Source organism: Carex rostrata, chromosome 3 (assembly GCF_964058835.1).
Source record: "Carex rostrata chromosome 3, lpCarRost1.2, whole genome shotgun sequence".
In the NCBI taxonomy this organism is placed as follows: domain Eukaryota; kingdom Viridiplantae; phylum Streptophyta; class Magnoliopsida; order Poales; family Cyperaceae; genus Carex; species Carex rostrata.
This window is the reverse complement of record NC_135920.1, coordinates 2,422,066-2,437,363: the sequence shown is the minus strand read 5'-3', so window position 1 is coordinate 2,437,363 and position 15,298 is coordinate 2,422,066. Positions and strand designations below refer to the sequence as shown.

At 32.9% G+C, this 15,298-nt stretch overlaps 1 protein-coding gene across 2 annotated transcripts; it reads left to right on the top strand.

Annotated features, from left to right (window-relative positions):
• The first annotated feature begins 7,002 nt into the window (after positions 1-7,002).
• Positions 7,003-15,013, top strand: LOC144552199 (glutamine-dependent NAD(+) synthetase-like). Of its 2 annotated transcripts, XM_078300342.1 has the most exons (14): positions 7,003-7,152; positions 7,449-7,660; positions 8,148-8,453; positions 8,967-9,190; positions 9,489-9,592; positions 9,870-10,007; positions 10,322-10,490; positions 10,954-11,089; positions 13,065-13,203; positions 13,287-13,463; positions 13,630-13,797; positions 13,881-13,976; positions 14,067-14,195; positions 14,445-15,013. In XM_078300342.1, exons 2-14 carry the CDS (start codon positions 7,467-7,469, stop codon positions 14,670-14,672), a joined length of 2,208 nt encoding a protein of 735 aa, XP_078156468.1. In that variant the 5' UTR covers positions 7,003-7,152; positions 7,449-7,466; the 3' UTR covers positions 14,673-15,013. The 2 variants fall into 2 exon arrangements, with proteins under 2 accessions (XP_078156468.1, XP_078156467.1); XM_078300341.1 differs by lacking the exon at positions 7,003-7,152 and having other exon boundaries at positions 7,249-7,660.
• The last annotated feature ends 285 nt before the right edge of the window (positions 15,014-15,298 follow it).

The following is a 15,298-nucleotide window of genomic DNA, read 5'->3' as shown; positions in this document are numbered from 1 at the left end:
TTCCTTTTTAACTTCCATCTATTTCAGACTCTTATCATTATCGATCCCAAGTCTACGTAAGAGACCACGACTTCTTATCATTTTCATCGACCTTGATATTTTGTACCTTGAAATAGGGGTGTTTATTGGGTCGGTTTAGTCGGTTTTGAACCGAACTAGATTAGTTTGGATCAAACGGTTTGGTTTTTCAGTTTAATGGTTCCGTTCAATTTTTTTTTTTTTTAAATTGAATTATAACTTCGGTTCAGTTCAGTTTGGAAATTTTCGAAACCAAAATAACCAAACTGACCGAATTTTTATATATTATGAATTTGATCTGGACTACCCCTATTTATTTCTTAATATCTCTGTTTATTTCTTAATCAATTGCTATAAATACTTCGATTTATTTCTTACTACTCTAGTTTATCTCTTAATATACTTTAGTTTATTATAAATCAATAGCTTTAAATTAGAAATTAATATATTTCGGTTTAAACCGGACAAACCGAAATAAAATTTTGATTCGGTTTAGTTCTATTTTTGAAACCAAATTATAACTTTGGTTTGCCTAGTTTGGTTCGATTTTAACCGAACCGAACCGATGAACACCACTACCTTGAAAGATGCAAAACCAGAGAATTTGAATGAGAGACTAAAATTTAAAATACATAATGTGTGATAATTAAATTAACTTAAATTTTTAAAATTTGAATCAGAGAATTTGAATGGTAGACTGAAATTTAAAATATATAATATGTGATAATTAGATTTAGTTTATTTATTTAAGATTTCAGACCAAAGTTTAATACAAAGCTACAAATATACGTTTAATTTAATCACTACGTAGGGGTGTAAATTAAACAAAGCGAATTCAGAGCGAATAATGTTAATATCTAATTCATATTCGTCTTTAATGAACAATAAATACAAATACAGATAGTAAATTAATGTCAAAATTTATAATCAAATATGTCTTAAATGTACACCGTTACAGATACGGAGTAAATAATCTACAAATATATATTCAAATACGAATACGACACAAAATAATTATCAAATAATTGAGTAATATGAACTTTAAGATACAAATAATTATTAACAAAATTTAAATATGAAAATAAATCAACAACTGAAGAGATCAGAGATAGGAGAGAGGAAAGAGAGTAGCAGACTCATAAAATTGTTCAATCCATTTAGAGGAGGGATCTACTTACACTTTTTTTTATGACACCGAATTATATTTTACATTTTCAAAGTTCAAACAGTCGATTCAAACTGATCAAAATGATGGATATATTAAGATGCTCTTGCTGATAAAATTTTACATTTTTTTAAATTTGTTTACTATTTATTAAGATGAGCATAAAAATTCAATGGTCTGAAAACAACGATTTTGTAAAATACTTAATAAATAGTAAAAAAATTCAATCTGCAAGCACATTTTAATATATCCATCATGTTGAATTGTTTGAATCGACTATTTAGGCTTTAAAAATTTTAAAAAAATTAGAGTGTAACTATGCGTCACCAAAAAAGGGTGTAAGTGGATCGCTCCTCATCTATTTATCCGTACTTAAATCTAAAGTGAATCCGGACATATAATATCAAATTTGTTTTCAAATCTAACTAAGCTACAATCATATATATAGTATTTTACGAGAAAAACACTTATTTAAATCTATACCTACTGAATAATCAAATTAAATATTTTTTTTTATTCATCAAATTAAAGGTTTTAGTTCGTCTTCGAGTGTTTAGGTCTTTATAAAAGCTCAAACAGTTGAGCTCCCGAAAATTGAAAAGAAAAAACCGAAATAGGAATAAGAAAAGCTGTAAAAACGACATAAAATAAAATAAAAAAATCCCAAAGAAAAATTGAGCGGAACACACAAAATTGGCCAAGTATCTTTGAAAAGCCTCGCGCATCTTTCCCTTATAATTCTATAATAGTATGTCAAAACTAAAGAGATCAGGTGTTCCGTACTTACTTATTTACGGGTTTTCAATAAAGAAAAGAAAAAAAAAGTGTTACGTACTTGCGTGTGTCATGTTATATAAATAAATTGTTGACTTACTTCTTTCCAAATTCCAACAGCCATGACGTGGAAGTTTCTTATTGGTTCCTAATGAATTCACCCTGGAACCTTGTTTTTATTATGCCAAAAATGATGAAAGAGTATTCTATCAGTTATATCAGTTACCGTAGAAGAGGAGACCGAATCGTCTGCCCTCCTGGGGACAGGAAATTTCTTTAACAGTGACCGGCTGCCTTTAACAGTGATCGGTCTCAGTTGCAGGGATAGAAGGGGCAGGATTTTCCTGCACTCCGGGGGCAGACGATTTGAGTTCGTAGAAGATTCTCCTCACTTTACAGTTTGAGATTAACTCCTAGTTGTTTTGAGATTCGGGTCAGCGTAGAGGACAATATTATTGGACTTTGAGATTTGTGCCAAGTTAAAAAGAACAGTCCAAATCCACTAATTGTAAAAAATTCTCTATTACGGTACCAGAAAGAACGGTCCAAATTTAATTTCCTTCTCTTCGAAAAAGAAAAAAGAAAATGGAAAAAATAAATTAGAGCATTTCAAAATTCGGTAAATAATTTTTTTTGTGAATATTTAAAATTATGAAATTTGATCTTATATTTATATAAAATATACGTTTATCATTGCTAGATTTTTTTTTCTTAATAATTAACTTGGAACATAATTAAAGACAATGAAAGTTTGACCCATAAATTGACCCCATTATATCACTACTCTGTTAGTGGAATAACAATCAAAATGCTGACTTTTAATTGCTTTCCTTTTTAACTTCCATCTATTTCAGACTCTTATCTAGGGGTGCAAACGGATCGGATACGGATCGGATAGTGGTAAAACCATATCCGTATCCGTTTTTATTTTCCGAATACGGATACGGATCGGATATTAACCGGATACGGATACGGATATCCGCTTTTTATAATAGTGAATAACATAATTTTTTTCATAATTCATATTAAATTATATAATATATATCTACTATTCGGATACGGATAATTAAAATTCAAAACCATATTCGTATCCGTATCCGCACGGATATTCGGATATCGGATATCCGTATTAAATTTTCGGATACGGAGTCGGATACGGTCGGATAATATCCAACCCGTTTACACCCCTACTCTTATCATTATCGATCCCAAGTCTACCTTGATATTTTGTACCTTAAAATAGGGGTGTTTATTGGGTTGGTTTAGTCGGTTTTGAACCGAATTGAATTAGTTTGGATCAAACGGTTCGGTTCGGTTTGTTTTTTAAAACCGAATTAAAAATTCAGTTTGAAAATTTTCGAAGCCGAAATAACCGAATCGACCGAATTTTTACATATTATGAATTCGATCTGGACTGCTCCGATTTATTTCTTAATCAATTGCTATAAATACTTCGGTTTATTTCTTAATATTTAGGTTTATTTCTTATTATCCCAGTTTATTTCTTAATATACTTTGGTTTATTATAAATTAATTGCTTTAAATAAAAAATTAATATATTTCGATTTCAACTGAATTGAACTGATGAACACCCCTACCTTAAAGACTGAAATTTAAAATACATAATGTGTGATAATTAGATTAATTAAAAATTTTAAGATTTGAATTAGAGAATTTGAATGGGAGACTGAAATTTCGAATATATAGTATGTGATAATTAGATTTAATTTATTTATTTAAAATCTCAGAGCAAAGTTTAATGACAAAACTACAAATATACCTTTAATTTAATCACTACGAAAGGGTGTAAACAAAGCGAATTCAGAGCGAATAATGTTAATATCAAATTCATATTCGTTTATAATGAACGAATACAAATACAGACAATAAATTAATACCAAAATTTAAAATTAAATATGTCTTAAACGTATACTGTTATAGATAAAAAGCAAATAATCTACGAATACAACACAAAATAATTATCAGATAATTAAGTAATATGAACTTTAAGATACAAAAAATAATTAACAAAATTAAAATATGAAAATAAATGAATAATTTAAGTATTTAAGTTAGTAATTTATTAAAAAAATGAACTCCCCATAAAGAGTAAAGTAATCGGAATCAAAAGTATATAAGTTTTTATAAGCTTCAACAACTGAAGAGAGCATAGATAGGAGAGAATAGCAGATTAAGAATTGGAATGAGATCAGGTGTTTTTTAAATATATACTCTTCTTCTACTATTTTTCGGCCATTTTTATTAATACCCTAAAAAAATACTTAATTTTAAAAATAACTCTGTACTGATTTTTTTTTTTTTTTTTTTTTTTAAATATCCCAACTGCCAAGCCCACGAATGATGTATATTTAGATAAGGAACTCTGACCTCTTCAACTATTAAAAGGAGCACAAACTAAGTTTGTTTGGTGGTCGGCGATAACAAGGTCAAAATATGTTATCAAAATCAAGGTTGCGAAAATTAAAGTATGCATTTGTTAAAAAGAGAGTCACTGTCAAATAAATAATTAAAGTTTTACATATAATTTGATATTCGAGTTTAATATACTAAATATTCATAATTAAACAATTATAATAATATATGAATTGATAACTTTTATTTGGTTATCTTCGAAAAAAAAATGCTCAACTTGTCATATTGGTTATTTTTAATAAAAAAATATATATATTTTTGAATCTACATCATCCGGTTAGAGAGAAATAAAAAATAACAAATGGTTAAGTTCTTTATTATAGTCTAATCTATGAAGATTTTTCAGGGCAAAAAAATCAATAAACTTCGAAGAATTTATAGAGAATTATATAAAGATTTAAGAGTGAGCTATGGTACCATGCTTCTGTGCACAGTGCCACAAAATTCTAACGGTCGATCTGAACCGTTCAACATGATCTCCATATGAATGTGTTCTTATAAACTAAAATTTATATTTTTTTTAGAATTTTTTTTAACTCTTTTTAGATGGGTAGAAAATCACTTGATCTAAAAATTCTAAAACAAGAGTAAAAAAAATCTAAAATGTGAAATTTAGCTTACAGGTACATATTCATATGATCGACTGTTATGACTTTCAAACTGAAAATTTGAATCCATAGCGCGGGCCAACATGTGCTATGCACTGCATAGTACCATAGCCTCACTCAAAATTTAAATAAAAAACACTACACTTGATTAGAAAACATTATCATTTAAAAAATATCATTTAGTATAAATATTTATAAAATTTAAAACTTAAGTAATTAGAGAAAAAATATTATAATATTTGATCTTCGTGATATGAATTTGTGAATAAATCGTAGTGCAAAAGATTCAATCATATTTAAAAATAATTTAAATCTTTATGAACACCTAAAAGAGTCAAAATATATATGAGATGAAAGTTTTAATTGGATTCTATTAAAGAATCTAAGAACACCAAAATCAGAGTTTGAACGAAGTGGATATAATCCCAAGCATAGTAACAATATTCGTGTTTAATTCACGAATAATTAATGTATTAAACGTTTTTTTGATGTTTCTGAACTGAACTCCGAATAAAACGTAAAAAATTGTATAATATGTTTTACAAAACGCGAGTTAACGAATTATTCGTGAGAAAAAAGTGAAAACTTTTTAGGAATTTTTTTAATTTTTTTTTGTTTTATTTTTCTTTTGCTTTTTTATTGTACTGTATCATTCCCGAATTATATTAAAATCACGAAATTTTGACTCAGCCGAACTGAACCCGAATTATTCATTTGTCACTATGATCCGGACAAACAAGTGAGCAATACTGCACGGTTTGAAAATGAATCAACTGATTAATCAAATCTGGCGTCTGAATAATTGATCTCAACGGTCGACTAATCATCTAAGTCCATAAATTCCCTCACAGATCGTATTTGATACGCATCGAATAATATAGCGCACCGTGTTAGGCCAAATGCTCGTGCATTCTAAAAAAAGCGTGTCAAATTAATTTTTTTTTATTTATAGAAAATATTATAAAAAAAAGGATCTTAATTTTGGAAGCTTAAAAGAACGGGGAAAAAAAATTTAATTCAAAGTTTTGTTTCTTTTAATAAATATGTCTGGAATTCTAAGGAAACAGATCTGCTGAAATTCTCGGTAATTTCAGGGACGCTGAAATTATCAATTCAACCATTTATATGTTTCGAAATTTGTGCATAAAAATCTGTTTGTTTTGAGATTTGTGTATGAAAAAACTTAGATCAGTTAGATGGCTGAATTTTGAATTTCAGGTCCCTGAAATTTCCAAGGATTTCAACAGATTTAATTCCGAATCCTAAGTGCCAATCAAGATAAGGAATTTGAAGAAAATTTATTTTTAAGACTCAAAGTTTGTCTAATCTACAGAGAATTCAAACTAATCAGACCAAAAAAAAAAATTATAAAAAAAATCTCGGCTGGTATCATATTCAAACTTGTATGTAACAGTAAAGTCAAATTTCCGTGAGAAGATAATATAGTATTATTTGAAACATTACATAAACCAATATGTCTTTCTCGCAAAAAAAAAAAAAAAACAAAATATATCTCAGCCAAGTGGTGCTCACCTTTCAAAATGCATGACCAGGCTGCCTACGAGTGCGTATCCTCTGAGATATCTCAACTTTTGCGTGACCGATGTGTCCGATGCCTATTCGGAGGTGGTGTAGGGGGTCAGTGTTATGTGTGCTTTGAGATTCGTGCAGAACGTATTTAAACGGTTGGGATTTTCCATAAAGTCACGCAAATTTTGAGATATCTCAGAGGATTCGAATTCGCTGCCTACAGAGTACAGACGGGAATTCGGATCACCTCAGGTCGGCTACTTCCCAAAAAATTTACACGCACACAACGTTTCAAAAAAGAAATAATTAATAAGCCCGGCCCAGTTAAAGCCCAAATTAACCCAAGAGCCCAAGTGTTCTTCCATGCTTCCTGCGCTGACTTGGAACAATTTGGATATCGCAAAGACTGTTTGGTTGGAAGAACGGGGAGAAAAATAATTGATGGATCCGAATTCATATTCTCTGCCGCTGAAATTCTGAATTGATCGGACCGGTCGTTTTCTCTTGATATTTGTGCCTCTCCATCGAAACTACGCCTCTTTAATTGAGCGGCTGAGGTGGTGTCCGGCTCGCTGCAGTGCTCCACGCCTTATTCTCCATCGAAACTTCCTTTGCTTTCATCTGGTTAGTACTTATTACTATCAAAATCTCGTCTCCTTTCTTCTTTGCGATATTTTTTAAAGAACAACAACTACTGAATCACAGAGCTAATTGACCGAAAAAAGTTTTTCGGGTAAACTGCAACCCTTTAAAGTTTTTTATAAAAGGTCTATGGAAGGGGTTATGTGTGCACCTAGAAGATTCGGAAAGTCAAGAAGATAAGCTACCTCAACTTGAAAATAGGCAAGTGATGTGAAGCAATAGAGCGATGTCTTTTTCGTTGTTGAATGATCTTTTTCTTTTTCATTTATTTTCTCCAGGGAAGACATACTGGGAACATGAGGCTACTCAAAGTTGCAAGTTGCAACCTGAACCAATGGGCCATGGATTTCGATACCAATCTGAAAAACATAAAAGAATCAATTAGACAAGCCAAGGAGGCAGGTGCGAAAATCCGGATTGGCCCAGAGCTTGAGATAACTGGTTATGGGTGTGAAGATCATTTTTTAGAGGAAGACACCGTAAATCATGCGTGAGTCCATTTATGATACCTGATATTGATATTGTACAAGTAAGGTCCAGTTCACGGGGAGTGAACATGGTCAGGTATGACTTGCATAATTGTAGATAAATTGAGATTTAATTGCATAATTGAGGGTTAACTAGGTGAAGTTAGATCAATCGATGCATATTACACAATATGAGCTAAAACTTAAGGTTTTAAGTGAACATGATTATAGTCCATGTTGGCAGAAAATGAGAAAACCCTTCTCTATAAAAGTTGCTGCAGGTTATTGGTTAAACTTTTGTGGCTGAAATCAATGGTTGATTGCCAGCGTGAGGTTAAGTGAAATTAATTGCTTACAGCAAGATATTTCCGATCTAATTGCTTAATGCAATGTTGATTAGGGCTTAACATATCTTCGTGCGGAAATGACACATAATATATACTGATCCATAGATAAATATATAATATTATTTTTGTAAGATCAAGAAGTTCCTTTAAATGTTAAATGCAGCTGGGAATGCCTGGCAGAAATCTTAACCGGTGATTGGACAGACGGCATTCTTTGCAGCATAGGTATGCCGTTGACATTTCAAAATGTACGGTACAATTGCCAAGTGTTCTGCATGAACCGCCAGATACTCATGATACGGCCAAAAATGACCCTTGCACACGATGGCAATTACCGTGAATTGAGGTGGTTCTCTGCTTGGAAGAAAAAGGAGGACCTCCTTGACTTTGACCTGCCAGTGGATGTTGCTGAGGCCATTTCTCAGAGCAGTGTTCCTTTTGGCTATGGATATCTCAAGTTTCTCGATGTGTAAGACTAGTAGTGTAGAGAAAATGTCTATTTGAGAACTTAAAGGGCCTTTTTGTATTCTTTGTTTTTCTTTTCTGCAAGTAGCAGCGTTTGTTGCACTTTGACATTTTCCAGATGTCACTTTCAATTAAATATTCAGATTTATGCCCTTTCTGTGATAGGTCAATTTCTTTAATATTTAGAATTGAAATGAAATAAGCCAAGCAAATATTATTTGTTGTATTTTGTTTACATGAACTAATACTGAAGTAATTGCAAACAAAGCCAAAGAAATGTTGATTGCCACCGCAAATTTATGTGAGAATCCTTATTTTATTTGCAAAAATGGTAAATTTAGGCCTATTGGTTTCGAATATGAGCTATTAGGTGCGTATTTACCTACATGGTATTAATGTCATACTGTTTATTACTTGTATCATCTTGAAAACGAGACTAAAATCCTGATCCTGAGCATATCTACCTACATGGGTAATATTGTCGTATTGTTTCTTAATTGCAACTCTTTTGTTTTAGGTTGGTTGCTGCTGAGACTTGTGAGGAGCTATTCACTGCATCACCCCCCAGGGCAGAGCTTTCATTTAATGGGGTTGAGGTCTTTGTTAATGCAAGTGGGAGCCACCACCAGCTGAGAAAGCTTAATGTCAGAATTGATGCTATAAAAGCTGCTACTGTTACTTGTGGTGGTGTTTACATGTATGCTAATCAACAGGGATGCGATGGTGGCCGCCTCTATTATGGTGTGTAATTATGTCTGTTTATTTTGGTTTGTTGACATTTTGCCATTTTTTTTTGTTCTTAATCCAGGATATTGGTAGAATGAGGTTGAATTAGATTTAAGGGTTAACTCTGCAATATGGTGTGAATTAAGGAGAATTATTTTCTGTGGAGTCTGAATTGACATTTCATAGTCCACTATTTAGTGTTGATTTTAATTTATTTTGGTCTAGAACTGCAATTGTGTGGAATTTGGGACCTGCACTGTTGTCAACAGCACAAATTTGTACAATTCTAACTGGTCGGTATGGTCCTTTTTAGATGGGTGCTGTTGCGTGTCCGTGAATGGAGATGTGGTTGCTCAGGGTTCGCAGTTTTCCTTGAAGGATGTAGAAGTCTTGACTGCTCTGGTTGATCTTGATGCTGTAAGAATCATGCCTTTTTAACTTTATGTGCGCGTGTTTTGGGCTGCTTTGGGGGGGGGGAGGTCAAAAAACTTTATTTGATAATCTGATGAGTTATTTACAGATGCAATACCTACTTCGACTTCCTAAAACATTCTTTTTTTACTTTTAGTTGAGATTTCATGGTGTAAGTGTTAATTGTTAAACATGAAGTTCCACAAAAAAAAATACATGCTGCACTTTTGTTGTAGTGTCAGTACCCTTTTTCTTATCATTTTTTTTTATGTCGTAATTATAGGTATCCAGTTATCGAGGATCAAGTAGCAGTTTCAGAGAGCAAGCTAGTCGGAACACTAATACTGTCCCTTACATAAAGGTTCCTGAGAAACTGTGCCAGAAGTTCAGACTTGGTACTTGTCCGACAGCTCCAGTTGAGGTTAGCTTTTGCTCTCTCTTTGAATTTCTAAATATCTAAGCAGCAATTACTGTAGCTGATGCCAATGTTGTACCAGGTTAGGTTCAAACAAGTATAAAGAAATCATTTGATCTGTGCTGTACCAGGCTGGTACTTTGCTAATCATGTCGATACCTACTACTGGCATGTTGTATATACATCTAGGAAAATCAGATTTGTTTCTATCCTTATTTTTTGAAATCTATCCCTCGACTCTAGCTTGCAAATTGCAGTGTTGGTAACAACCAAAGATGTCATACTAAACTTTTTAGCAATGTATGCTTTCATTTGCTTAGGTCAAGTATCACTTGCCCCAAGAAGAGATAGCATTTGGGCCAAGCTGTTGGCTGTGGGATTACTTGCGAAGAAGTGGTGCATCTGGCTTTCTGCTTCCACTATCTGGAGGTGCTGACAGTTCATCTGTTGCTGCAATAGTCGGATGCATGTGCCAGCTCGTTTTAAGAGGTAAGTGATGCAAAATTATGAATAAATCAAACTATTTCCGGATGCATGCTGGTTGAAGTTTGAAGTACCTGTGTAGAAACTAGCTGGATAATGTGGAGGAATGTATCAATAACTAAATGGCTTCAAAATTATTCGTGCAACTTCATTGTGTAAACAAGTTCCCGTGTATGTATATAAAATAAAAAGGAAGTTATTGATTATGCATTTCACTAATGCTAACTATTTGAAATTACATTATTCTTTCTTCAAGGAAGTTTTGCCTTATTCTGGATAACGTGTTCACTACATTTTCTTTACTTCTTTACCTCATTGTTTACCTTATATTTTGCGTTGTAGACTAGTAAAATTTGTGTGGCTTACAAACCAAAATTGTGTGGCTTATATTTACCTTATATTTCTTCAGCATGCAATAAGTTCAAATTTATTCATTTAAATTGTGTGGCTTGCAAACCAAAATTTACAGATATAGAGAAAGGAGATGAGCAAGTTAAGGCTGATGCCTTAAGGATAGGCCAATACAAGAATGGGGAATTCCCAAATAACAGCCAAGAATTCGCTAGCCGCATATTTTATACCGTTTTCATGGGGTCTGAAAATAGGTATGGATCTAACTTTTTTGTTTTTTGGTTCATTAGTTGCTGAGGCAAATGATGGTTCAGAGGCACTTAAAAGTCCTTGCAATGTGAATTATTCTATACAGGCTTCAATGTTTGCAATTGCAAAATAGAATATAAACTACTGAATATACTAACTTTGACAATAACAAATATGTACCAGAAAGTACAGAACAGTGAAGTTTTGCAGAAAAACCCATGGTTCGTACTGTCATTTTTTTACCAGAAAATATATATATCAGTTCCTGTTTATTGAAAAGTAGGAAAACAGTATCAAAGTATTTAATTACAAAGTAGCCCCTATTTACAGACAGCTTCATATCAGAAAAAGAACAGAATTGAATGTATTAGAGAAGCCTCTAGTTTGTGCTAAAGAATTTAGTTTTTTATGAAACAACCTTTATTTTACTTGGACAGCTCCGAAAACCATACTTGTATCAAAAAGATGACAAACTGTTTCAACCCCAAAAGAAGCAACGCATTTAATTCTCATAAAGCGCATAGAAAGCCAAATATAATCTTATTTTGTTTCTCAAAGTTTCCTGTGAAATTGTATCTCCCTCAAGAAGAATTTAATAGTTGAATTTAATAAATTTCTGTCAACACAATATCGTTAAGAATCTTAGCTTTCATACCAAACTAGTGTTATAGCTCATGAACTCTGAAAATAACAAGCAAATTTATTTATTTCTCAAAAATAACTTGCACAAAAAAGTCATTTTCAAAATCTTCTGTAACAAATAAATTTCTCTTCTAACACACTCCATCAATCATTAATCACATTTTAACTAAAGTCGACATGAATAACCATATGAGTTTGCATACACAATAGAATACACGTTGTTACAATTGAATTTCGTAAATGTCTCAAGATAAATCCTTTATTGTCCTCCATTGAATGGATCAGAGATATGTACCAGCACCTAAATGATTATCCAAAATTGAACTCTTTCCTCTGTGGTCAGAGAACAAAGCTTTTAGCTTCTAAACTTGGGTCTGGAGCTTTTTGTCGCTTGTAAGTATTGGCACTTGCAAAGGCAAGCATTACTGAGCTGGGCATATCCAGCTTAACCTCTCCGTCGAGAGGTAGACCCGAATAAGGAGATGCAGCAAGGGGTTGAAGCATTTGAATCTGTTGGTGTTGTAAAAGAAGGGGTTTGGTGTGAAGGGGTGGGAAGATAGGAGCTGAAGCCATGACTAAAATGAAGTTGCGAGGAAATTACATGGACTTGATACGGTGAATTGGCCTTTCTGAAAACCAAAACAAAGAAGGATATGGTCATTTTGACATCGTAAAATACCCTTTTGTTATTTTTTATGATTGGTTGATGACCAGCCACGATTGACATGGGACGAAGCAGTGAAAAGGGACATGAAGGAATGAAATGTATCCAAGGAGTTGGCTTCGGACTAGAGCGCATGGAAGTTAGTGATCCACGTACCAGAACCATGACCTAGAAAATATTGTTTAGGGATTGTTTAGGGTATTATTATAGGCCTCAGGTCATAGGTTTAGTGATTCGGGGTCAAGGACGTAGAGTTTAGGACTTTGACACCTACGATCTATAGTTTAGGCATAATATAATTAGTATTTGTATTAGTATTATTACTATTATTATTATTGATACCACTGTTACTATTAGTACTACTACTACTACTATTATTATTTTTATTACTATTTACTATTTACCTTGACTTTATGATTATGATTGGGTTTCATTTCTAGTCTACCCCAACTTGTTTGGGGCTTAAGGCTTAGTTGTTGTTGATGATGACCGGCTACATTAACCGGCTGTATTCTGATAGAACCTTAATTTAGAGCCTTTCAATTATAAAAACTGACTTAAAAAAGTTACATTGAGTATGACTATAGGGAGTAAAGCACTTAATTGTTATCTAGTAAGTTGTTAAAAATCTTTGCATTTTCTAATAATATATATTGTTGTCATTATATGTTCAGTTCTGAGGCCACTAGATCACGTGCAAAAGAGCTTGCCAATGAAGTAGGCTCACACCACGTGGATGTCGCCATAGATACCATAGTTTTGGCTTTTCTCAGTGTACTTAAGACTCTCTCTGGAAAAATTCCTCGCTACAAGGTATTTGTGCCTTCAAAAGTTTTCAAAGTACAAAAGATTATTCTCAGTGACATAATTATATATGTGATTTGTGAAATGTGTAGGTAGATGGGGGATCAAACACAGAGAACCTTGGTTTGCAAAACATTCAAGCCCGTGTTCGCATGGTACTTGCCTACATGTTGTCGCTTTTCCTTCCTTGGATGTATAATAAATCTGGGTTTTATCTTGTGTTAGGCTGTTCCAATGTTGATGAAGCATTGCGTGGCTATTTGACTAAGGTATTGCCTTTTTTTTTTTTTTTTAAGAGAAGTCTAATTTTGGTCCCTGAACTTTTGGCTAGGAGGAAAAGATCAGGAGTTGAATTTGATCTATTTGATAATTGATACACATGGTTGACTGGTTATAAAAAAATTGTGCTTTTCCATTTTTGCCGGTTGTGGGAAGTATGATTGCAGTGCGGCCGACTTAAATCCCATTGGCAGTGTGAGTAAACAAGATTTGAGATCGTTTCTTCGGTGGGCTGCTGTTCATCTCCACTTTCCTTCTCTTGCCGGAGTTGAAGCCGCACCTCCAACTGCAGAGCTAGAACCCATACGCTCTGATTACAATCAGGTCCGTTTGATAATCCTTTTAAATTTACTTCTGTTTTTTTTTTTTTAACAAACTTAAATAAATGCTGATTCTTGCGCTTTTAGTTAGATGAGGTGGATATGGGCATGACATATGAGGAATTGTCAGTATATGGTAGGCTAAGGAAGATCTTCCAATGTGGGCCTGTAGCTATGTACCAGGTAAGTTATTATTTTTTTTTTTTCATATTTATGATGATTTTGTGTCGAATATTCAATTTGTATTGGGAACATTTTTTTTTTCTATTGTAGTATCTATGTGCTAAATGGAAGGGGAAGTTCTCTCCATCAGAGGTGGCTGAAAAAGTAAAACATTTTTTTAGATACTACGCAATAAATCGTCACAAGATGACTGTTCTTACACCATCTTACCATGCTGAGGTGAGCTTCTTTACCACTCAAACAGTTGATCAAATGTTAGAAAATAGATGATCAAAATGAAATCAAATTTAAATCTTCCTATTAAGTTTCAACTTCAATGACTTAAGTAGAATACTAGCTCATGACATATCAAATCCAACACACATCTAAATGTTTAAGTTTAAATCTTAGTACCCGCTTCATCATACCAGTAATGTCTCATAGTAGCAGGGAAAATGATTTAAAATGAAACTTTGGTAAATCTTGCAGAGCTATTCGCCAGAGGACAATAGATTCGATCTGCGGCAATTCTTGTACAACTCTAGATGGCCTTATCAGTTCTGCAAAATTGATGAGCTGGCAAAGGAGGCAGAAACAGATGACGTTCAAAATATCCCTGATGAAGATCTGGTGAGAGGTCCTGATGGGAATTCAGCGCAAGGAAGTGGGATGGGAGTTGTGGTTGTCGGGTCCAGCAATCCGAGTGCCGGTCTCTAAAACTAAAATTGATGTCAACTTTTTTTTAAAAAAAAGAAAAGAAATCGAAGCTCCTTTTTTTTCCATAAATGTCAGAAGTTGATGGGTTTCTAACTTACGACCTCCTACACAGAGTGTATTGTCATAGTCAATTGAAATACTATATTTTTATAATGTTTCTTTTTTCTTTTTCTTTTTCTTTTTAAATATAGAGCTTGTAAAATTTAGTTATCAATCAATCCCTGTGAGGGTAATAAATATTCTCCCTTAATTAAAGAGTTATGGACGGGAAGTCTTGATACTTTCTTTGAAGGTCTCTGTAAAATAATATTTATGAGAAATGTTACAGTGTTTTTAGTAAATGTTTTATATTTATATATCCCTTAGTCTTAAATATCAGATTAATGATCTCATGCGAAAACTGTAAAAGAAATCAATGATCTCATGCGAAGGTTTTTCTGAGAAAAATTGAACCAGCATAGATATATGTTCATGATAGCCTGGAAAAATATATGTCTTGGGAAGGAAGAGTGGTGGGGTCTGGAGATTAGAAATTTTGCAATGTTTTAACAAGGCACTTGTTCTAAAAGTTGTGTGGCAGTTAGCCATGAACAATGACAAACTATGGGTAGCTATTGTAAAGGCCA

What these genes read in the sequence shown, in the direction of transcription:
- LOC144552199 (XM_078300341.1), top strand. Translation starts at nt 7,416, where the DNA reads ATGATCTTTTTCTTTTTCATTTATTTTCTCCAGGGAAGACATACTGGG. An exon ending in CTCTGGTTGATCTTGATGCT is followed by an intron (nt 9,593 to 9,869) that starts GTAAGAATCATG and finishes TCGTAATTATAG; the next exon opens with GTATCCAGTTATCGAGGATC. An exon ending in TACGCTCTGATTACAATCAG is followed by an intron (nt 13,798 to 13,880) that starts GTCCGTTTGATA and finishes TTGCGCTTTTAG; the next exon opens with TTAGATGAGGTGGATATGGG.